This window comes from Berghia stephanieae, chromosome 13 (assembly GCF_034508935.2).
Source record: "Berghia stephanieae isolate SIO BIC M18660-M18661 chromosome 13, UCSD_Bste_1.3, whole genome shotgun sequence".
In the NCBI taxonomy this organism is placed as follows: Eukaryota; Metazoa; Mollusca; class Gastropoda; order Nudibranchia; family Aeolidiidae; genus Berghia; species Berghia stephanieae.
The window spans coordinates 3,484,087-3,494,086 of record NC_088372.1 but is presented as its reverse complement, the minus strand read 5'-3'; the positions used below and the strand labels follow the sequence as shown (position 1 = coordinate 3,494,086).

At 39.3% G+C, this 10,000-nt stretch overlaps 1 protein-coding gene across 6 annotated transcripts in view; it reads left to right on the top strand.

Moving 5' to 3' along the window:
* LOC144958550 (protein SpAN-like) overlaps positions 1–10,000 on the top strand; it is a 41,447-nt gene that overhangs the window by 25,601 nt on the left and 5,846 nt on the right. For all 6 annotated transcript variants that reach the window (XM_078890596.1, XM_078890594.1, XM_078890595.1 and 3 more), the window contains 4 exons: positions 1,208–1,313; positions 2,612–2,709; positions 5,013–5,142; positions 7,974–8,156. In XM_078890596.1, the coding sequence (XP_078746722.1) occupies positions 1,208–1,313; positions 2,612–2,709; positions 5,013–5,142; positions 7,974–8,156 (517 nt within the window). The remainder of the gene's footprint in view (positions 1–1,207; positions 1,314–2,611; positions 2,710–5,012; positions 5,143–7,973; positions 8,157–10,000) is intronic.

Genomic DNA, 10,000 nt, shown 5'->3' with positions numbered 1-10,000 from the left:
AAATCCCCTCTGAGCACTATTTGTGGATACTAGCGCTATATCAAATAATAATAATAATAATAATAATAATAATAATAATAATATTAATAATAAATAATATAATAATAATAAAATATAATAATAATAATAATAATATATAATATAATAATAACATAGTAATAATAATAATAATAATAATAATAATAATAATAATAATAATATAATAATAATAATAATAATAATAATAATAATAATAATAATAATAATAATAATAATAATAATAATAAGGGGTGTGGGGAACCCAAGATTGTTACCTCCCTTTCATTTCAGGGAAAACCCAATTTTACTGTTGTATAACAGCAAAATCAGTATGTTCTATATATTATGTGTCATCTCTCTATTCATTATCTTAAAATATTGTAGGAGTTCAGGAAATATCCTTTCCCTTTAAGTTAACGATGGCAACGATTAGTGCCATGTGCTTAAATTAAATACTCACCATGTCTGCCCTCTATATCAATCGTACAAATATAGATAGAACGTAGATGACGTCACTCAGGCCTTTGTTATTGTTTTTGCCATCCGCGTTTGTGAGTTGTTCTCACTAAACTGTATTAAAAAGACTATAAAAGTGCATGGTTACACAGAGTTTTGTGTGTTTTCCGATATACTTCCGGATGGCAATGTTATGAGCTTCTTAGCCAAGCGCATCCTATCTATAGATAGAACGAATATGATCTCACTCAGGTCTTCGTTATTGTTTTAAAATTTATTATTTTTTTTGCCATCCGCGTTTATGAGTAATTCTCATTAAACTGTATTAACCAGACTATCAACGTTCAAGTTGACACATGAGTTTTGTGTGTTGGTTCAATATACTTCCTGATGGCAATGTTGTGAGTTTTTTAGCCAAACGTATACTATCTACAGTGAAAACTACTCACAAATAGCTGGATAAAAAAAAAACAAAGAAAGAACTGAGTGACGTCAATTTCGTTTCTTCTATAGATAGTATGCGCTTGGCTAAGAACCTCACAACATTGCCATCCGGAAGTATAACGGACCAAGACACAAAACTATGTATGTAACCTTGAACGTTTATGGTTGGAAAATATACACCTTAGTGAGAATTACTCATAAACATGGATGGCGAAAAACAATAACAAAGAGCCGAGTGACGTCATCTTCGATCCATCTATAAGTTGTTTTTTTTCCTATCTAATTTCAGCACGAGACCATCCTCCATGAACTAGGCCACGCTCTCGGCATGTACCACACCCAAACCAGGGCCGATAGAGACAAATTTGTCAAGGTCGATTTATCCGATGTCCCAAGTAAGTGGGCTTTGTTGTAAAGCACTTGACTTGACTTGACTTTCAGTACAGAAATTCGTCACGTGGTTTTTTTTTTTTTTTGCTTTGTTTTGTTTTTTGTTTTTGTATTTTTTGTTTGTTTGTTTTTGTTTTTGTTTTTTTTTATTTGTATTGTTTGTTTTTTGTTTTGTTTTATTTTGTTTTGTTTTTTTTTTTGGGGGGGGGTGGGGGGAGGAGGAATTTGTGTGTGTGTGTGTGTGTGTGTGTGTGTGCATGTGTGTGTGTGTTTGTTTGTTTGTTTTCTATGTGGTCTAGTGGTGTGACACTCGCTTTCCGGGGTTCAAGACTCGCACGGCGCATAGTTGAGTCCTTGGAAAAGACTATTTACTCACATTCTCAAAGTGTGCTCAAATGACCCACATAGTTGTGAGAAGTATTCACAGCTTTTGAAATATTATCTTACATCACGATTGGTCATTTTGTTCAGCTTGACACACGGGTATGTATACAACTTTCATAAACAAAGCAACGTGTTTACATTTGTTAAGAAATGTCCAATCGTTGTACATCAACAAATCGATGACTAGGTTGGACGAAAACATGAATATAAATAGTATGGGCTTGGCCAAGAAGCTCACAACATTGCCACCCGGAAGTATAACGGACCAACACACAAAACTATGTATAACCATGAACTTTTATAGTCTGGTTAATACAGTTTAGTGAGAATTACTCATAAACGTGGATGGCAAAAAACAATAACAAAGACCTGAGTGACGTCATCTTCATTCTATCTATAGATCGTTCCCATTTGTGACCCCCTCGTCTCAAAACGGTATTAAGTCGGGATGGACCAGATGCTAAAAAGTCAAATTATAGTTAAACTGGTCTAAAATATGAAACGTTGGTATTTAGCACAGTAAAATATGATATTCCTTCTCCTCTATAAGGCAAATAAACTCAACTTAAGTCTGATAATTCTGGCTACAAATTCCATTTTCCTCATCTTAATCATCCCGACTTAATACCGTTTTGATATAAAACAATAGGAGCGAGTTCACTACAGAATAATAGAGCAATGAATTGGTATCGAGTACAAATATGAACGATCCAGCAAGCTTAAGAAAACAGCGATACGAGCATCCAGGCTATTACAACTAAAGAAAACTGAAGTGACTCTGGAAACTGAAAATGGGTACAATCTTGGGGGAAATGCGTACAACAAGCGTACACTCGCTGAAAATGCGTACAATTCCGCATTTTTTGCGGTAGTTTGGCAGCTCTGGAGGGGTAACATTTTTAAAATTTTTCTATTCCAGAATCCGAACACGACCAATTTGAGATGAATTCGTGGGAGAAGGCCCATCATTATGGAGTGGATTACGACTATAAGAGTATCATGCACTATGATGAGACGGTACGGTTGTGTGGGTGTGTGGGGGTGTGTGGGGGTGTGTGTGGTTGTGTGGGTGATTGGGGGGGGGTTTGAGAAAAGAACTCGTGGGAGAAGGCACATCACTATGGAGTGGATTACGACTGTAAGAGTATCATGCACTATGATGAGACGGTACGGTTGTGAGGGTGGGTGGGTATGTTTGAGAAGAACTCTTGGAAAACTTCTCATCATTATTATTTTTTGTGCGGGTGTGTGGGGGTATGTGGGGGTGTGAGGGTGTGTGGGTGGGTGTGGGTGGGTGAGGGTGTGTGGGTGTGTCTGGGGGGAGGGGTGGGTGTGTTGAACTCGTGAGAGAAGTCCCATCACTATGGAGTGGATTATGACTACAAGAGTATCATGCACTATGATGAGACGGTACGGTTGTGTGGGTGTGTGGGGAGGGGGGTGTGAGGGTGTGTGGGTGATTGGGGGGAAGGGGTGTTTGAGAAAAACTCGTGGGAGAAGTCCTATCATTATGGCGTGAATTACGACTACAAGAGTAGCATGCACTATGATAAGACGGTACGGTTGTGTGGGTGTGTGTGTAGGGGGGGGGTGTGAGAGGTTGGGTGTGTAGGGGGTGTGCTTATGTGTGCGGAGGGGTGTGTGGGTGGGTGGGTGGGTATGTTTGTTTGCATTGGGGGGGGGGGGGAATGTGTTTGTGTATGTTTGTGCGTTTCTGTGTGTTTGTGTGTGTATTTGTATGTGGGTTTAGTGTGAGTGAGTGTGTGTGTGTGTTTTTTTTGTTTGTGTATAAATCGTGACGTCACAACTTCTACGTTTCCGGTTCCAAAATCATTGGAAGTGTGTGTATGTATGTGTGTGTGATATGTGTGTGTATGTGTTGCATATTGAATCATAAGGTAACATAAATATTTTAGTAGCACAATTTATAGGTAGATACTTAGGATTAAATGGCGTGTAAAAGCGAGGATGGATGATCTTTATTGACGACCAGCATATATGGGACCCATCGTCTCAAAACGGTATTATGTCAGAACGAACCATATGCTTAAAAGCCGAATTTAATGTTAAACTGGTCAAAAATATAAATTGTTGGCATTAGCACCCTAAAATATGGTATCCATTCTCCTCATGAAAACATACAAACTCAACACAAGTCTGATATTTCTGGCTATAAATTCAATTTTCAACATCTTAACCAACCCGACTTAATACCGTTTTGAGGCATAGGGTCACATATATGTAGACAAGAAAATCACGTTGAAACCAGTAGACCAATCACTCCGGATGAGGGGTTTTACACTTCCAATTACAAAGGAACCAGTTATTTTTTTTTGACGTCATACTTTTCTTCCCTATTATTACGTGCGGCTACGTGGTCTAGTGGTATGACACTCGCTTTCGGATCGGATTGTCCTGGGTTCGAGCTTTCCTCGGCTGCGCATAGTTGAGTCCTTGGAAAAGGCTCTTTACTCATATTCATATTCTCTCACCGTGCTCAGGTGTAAAATGAATACAGGCCGTTAACAGCGTTGTCTCTGTCGGAAAAGAAAATTGTATTATCGCCTCACAGGTGTCATGTCTCGTTCATTATGTTATGTGTTGCTGTTAGTCAGGAACGTTTTGTAAAGCGCTTTGAGCACATGTAGTGGATATTGCGCTATATAAAAGCTCACCTTTAATCTCAACTATTACGTTTGCTTATCACACCTGCAACTATTGCACATGCGCACATCGATCGAAAGAAAATGATTTTTATATAGCGCAATATCCACTTAACGTGCTCAAAGCGCTTTACAAGGAATCCCTGATCAACAACAACACTTAACATGAAGGACGAGACATGACACCTGTTAGGCGATATTACAAGTTTTTTCGAACAGAGACAAACGCTGTTAACGGCCATGTACTCATTTTACACCTGAGTACCGTGAGAGAATGTAAGTAAAGAGCCTTTCCCAAGGACTCAACTATGCGCCGAGCGAGGCTCGAATCCAGGACCTTCCGATCCGAAAGCGAATGCCATACCACAAGACCACATAGCCGCACAAAATATATATAGATACACATCTTTTCAAAATTTGCATACAATAGTCTTTATAGGGAATGAGATTAGCGGAAGAGTAGCGTCCCTTGATTGGACGTCACCTTACAGAGAGAACGTCTCATGTCGCTTTCACCGGAAGCGAGGACGAGAGACGCTTGCGCAAAACCAATATGACGTTCTCTCTCTAATAACTTCTCCGCCGGTGACGTCCAATCAAGGGACGCTACTCTTCCGCTAATCTCATTCCCTATTATTCTATTAATATCTTCGGCAGTCTTTCACGAGCAATGGCGGGAAATCCATCAAAACGTTGAACCCCAAATGGCAGAAAATCATCGGCACTGTCGAGCATCTGAGTTTTGGAGACATCGAGATGATGAACAAAATGTACAAATGTGCGCCTAGTAAGTGGTCGTGTGACTTTTGATTGACACCCTTATGGGTGGATGGTTCGGTGGTTCAAATCCGTGGCCATCGTAAATGCATGACCTGACACTGAAGAAAGTAGCCATCGTAAATTCATGACCTGACACTGGCCGTTTCCTCCGTAAATTCATGGCCTGACACTGGCCGTTTCCTTTGTAAATTCATGACCTGACACAGACCATTTCCTTTGTAAATTCATGACCTGACACTGAAAGTAGCCATCGTAAATTCGTGACCTGACACTGACCGTTTCCTTTGTAAATTCATGACCTGACACTGGCCGTTTCCTCCGTAAATTCATGACCTGACACTGACCGTTTCCTTTGTAAATTCATGACCTGACACTGGCCGTTTCCTCCGTAAATTCATGACCTGACACTGAAAGTAGCCATCGTAAATTCATGACCTGACACTGGCCATTTCCTCCGTAAATTCATGATCTGACACTGGCCGTTTCCTTCGTAAATTCATGACCTGACACTGGCCGTTTCCTTTGTAAATTCATGACCTGACACTGACCGTTTCCTTTGTAAATTCATGACCTGACACTGAAAGTAGCCATCGTAAATTCATGACCTGACACTGGCCGTTTCCTTCGTAAATTCATGACCTGACACTGGCCGTTTCCTTCGTATACGCATGGCCTGACACTGAAAGTAGCCATCGTATTCATGACCTGACACTGGCCGTTTCCTTCGTAAATTCATTACCTGACATTGGCCGTTTCCTTCATAAACTCATGACCGGACACTGAAAGTAGCCATCGTATTCATGACCTGACACTGACAGTAGCCATCGTTAACTTATAGCCTGGCACTGACCATAAAATGACGTCAAAAGACAGGTCTTTGGCCACAAAAGAAAACAAATCGTGAGTTGTATTCAACAGTTCAACCAATGGGATAACTTGTTTCCTTGACCACTACTGAAGACAACATACCAACTAGACGCTGCAAAACCTTTAAAATGGCATCAAACTATAAGTCTTAGAGGGTTCTCGTGCCAGGCTATAAGTTAACGATGGTTATGCCGACAATGACACTACAAATAACACTACAACGCCACTACCACATTATCTCCTCATTCGTCTTAGGTGTTCCATTCATCCTGCTTTGTTGATAAAGGGAACACCCGAAACGCCCATTTTATGTTTTCGTATATGTGACCCCTCGTCTCAAAACTGTATCAAGTCGGGATGGACCAGATGCTAAAAAGTCAAATTATGGTCTAAAATGTGAAACGTTGGTATTTAGTACAGTAAAATATGATATTCCTTCTCCTCTTTAAAACATATAAACTCAACTTAAGTCTGATATTTCTGGCTACAAATTCCATTTTCCGCATCTCAATCTCCCGACTTAATACCGTTTTGAGACGAGGGGTCACATTTTCTATCGAAGTGTCAGCTTGACTGATCTAAAAGGCGCCTCCAGCCCATGGTTTTCGCACATTTTCATGTCTGTTGTATAAATAAATAAATAAATAAATAAATAAATAAATAAATAAATAAATAAATAAATAAATAAATAAATAAATAAATAAATAAATAAATAAATAAAATAAATAAAATTCTCTTTATTCATCCCATAGAGGAAAGTTGTCTCTCTAGGGTCTATTCCAAGGGAAGACTGGAATAACCCAGGCGTCAGCCGCAGTGCAGCGCCACAAAATTGAGCTAGGGCGAGATGACTTGCTGAATGGCCACACAACGCAGCGGCGGGTGATCGAACTTGGGACGTTTCGGGTACGAAGCGAAGACCGTAAAGCTGAACCACGCTGCCTCCCCCCCCCCCAACCCCTAATATACTATGGTATAGATAGTATGCGCTTGGCTAAGAAGCTCACAACATTGCCATTCGGGAGCATAACGGACCAACACACAAAACTATGTGTAACCATGAACGTTTATAGACTGGTTCATACAGTTTAGTGAGAATAACTCATAAACGTGGATGGCAAAAAATAAAAATTAAAAAAAAAATAACATCAAAGTCCTGAGTGACGTCAACTTCGAACTATCTATAGATAGAATGAAGTTGACGCCATTCAGGTCTTTGTTATTATTTTTTTTAATTATTTTTTTTGACATCCACATTTATGAGTAATTCTCACTAAACTGTATTATTCAAGATGACATATAGTTTTATATATTGGTCCGTTATAGTTCCGGATGGCAATGTTGTGAGTTTCTTAGCCAAAAGCATACTATCTTTTGATAAGAGAGATTATGTCGTGTCACGTTCTGCATATTTATGTGACCCCTCGTCTCAAAACGGTTTTAAGTCGGGATGATTAAGATGCTGAAAAATGGAATTTATAGCCAGAAATCCCAGCCTTGTAATGAGTTTTGTATGCTTTAGTGAAGAGAATGAATATCATATCTTAGAATGATAAATAGAAATAATTCAAATGTTTAACCAGTTCAGCTTTAATTTGGCATTTCTTTTTTAGTATCTGGTTCATCCCGACATAATACCGTTTTGGGACGATGGGTCACATATCTTCATTTGTGACCCATCGTCTCAAAACGGTATTATGTCGGAACGAACAAAATAGGCTACTTCAAATCTGAATTAAATGTTAAACTGGTCAAAAATATAAATTGTTGGCATTAGCACCCTAAAATATGGTATCCATTCTCCTCAATAAAACATACAAACTCATCACAAGTCTGATATTTCTGGTCTATAATTTCAATTTTCAACATCTTAACCATCCCGACATAAAACCGTTTTGAGGCGAAGGGTCACATATCTTCATTTTCTTTTTTTTTTGTAATCTAATTTCTTTTTTTGTTGTTCCTTCCCAGAGTCGTGCAAGTTAAAAGACAAAGATTGTCCCGGTGTGAGCTTTGTGGACCAGTCCTGCAAATGTGTCTGCCCCGGGCCTTCTTCGGACAACCCGATCGTCCCGTGCTCGGGCTCCCCTCCATCGGGCACAAACTCTGGAAAGGAAACCAAGACGAAAGATAATGGACCCAGCAGCACCACAGGCCTGTATCATAATAATTTTCTATAGTCTGATTGATATATGTGACCTCTCTTCTCAAAACGATATTAAGTTCGGATGGTTAAGATGTTGAAGATTGAATTTATAGCCAGAAATATATATTGAGGAGAATGGATAGCATATTTTAGGGTGCTAATGCCAACAATTTATATTTTTGACCAGTTTTAACATTTAATTCGGCTTTTAAGCATCTGGTTCGTTCCGACATAATATATGTGACCCTTCGTCTCAAAACGGTATTAAGTCGGGATGGACCAGATGCTAAAAAGTCAAATTCTAGTTAAACTGGTCAAAAATATAAAACGTTGGTATTTAGCACAGTAAAATATGATATTCCTTCTCCTCTATAAGGCAAATAAACTCAACTTACGTCTGATATTTCTGGCTACAAATTCCATTTTCTGCATCTTAATAATCCCGACTTAATACCGTTTTGAGACGAGGTGTCACATATCACGTCCGCCCAGCAACGAGCAGCTTGGTTCTAAACAAAGAAAATCTGTACTTTTTTATTCTTCACGCTGGCTAGAACTTTTTCACATGTCATGTGATCAGAATGTATAAAAGTGAAAAAAATGTTGTTGTTTTTCTCCTCTGGATACACTTTTATGCTCGTCGGAGAAGTATTTCACAAGGCGCCCTCAATTGTTCCGATAGTTTAGAACCAGTTGCTAAGTTACTATGCGTCATTACGAGGGAAGTGACTTCATGACTGTTGAAGCCTATTTCCATATTATGTATTCATGTCTTAGCACCACAACAGACATAACGACGAAGGAAGTGACGTCACGACAATTGAACCCTATTTCCATATTATGTATTCATGTCTTAGCACCACAACAGACAGAACGACGAAGGAAGTGACGTCACGACAATTGAACCTTATTTCCATATTATGTATTCATGTCTTAGCACCACAATAGACAGAACGACGAAGGAAGTGACGTCACGACAATTGAACCCTATTTCCATATTATGTATTCATGTCTTAGCACCACAATAGACAGAACGACGAAGGAAGTGACGTCATGACAGTTGAACCCTATTTCCATATTATGTATTCATGTCTTAGCACCACAATAGACAGAACGACGAAGGAAGTGACGTCACGACAGTTGAACCCTATTTCCATATTATGTATTCATGTCTTAGCACCACAACAGACAGAACGACGAAGTAAGTGACGTCACGACAGTTGAACCCTATTTCCAATTATGTATTCATGTCTTAGCACCACAATAGACAGAACGTCGAAGGAAGTGACGTCACGACAGTTGAACCCTATTTCCATATTATGTATTCATGTCTTAGCACCACAATAGACAGAACGTCGAAGGAAGTGACGTCACGACAGTTGAACCCTATTTCCATATTATGTATTCATGTCTTAGCACCACAATAGACAGAACGACGAAGGAAGTGACGTCATGACAGTTGAACCCTATTTCCATATTATGTATTCATGTCTTAGCACCACAACAGACATAACGACGAAGGAAGTGACGTCACGACAATTGAACCCTATTTCCATATTATGTATTCATGTCTTAGCACCACAACAGACATAACGACGAAGGAAGTGACGTCACGACAATTGAACCCTATTTCCATATTATGTATTCATGTCTTAGCACCACAACAGACAGAACGTCGAAGGAAGTGACGTCACGACAGTTGAACCCTATTTCCATATTATGTATTCATGTCTTAGCACCACAATAGACAGAACGACGAAGGAAGTGACGTCACAATTGGACCCTATTTCCATATTATGTATTCATGTCTTAGCACCACAACAGACAGAACGACGAAGGAAGTGACGTCACG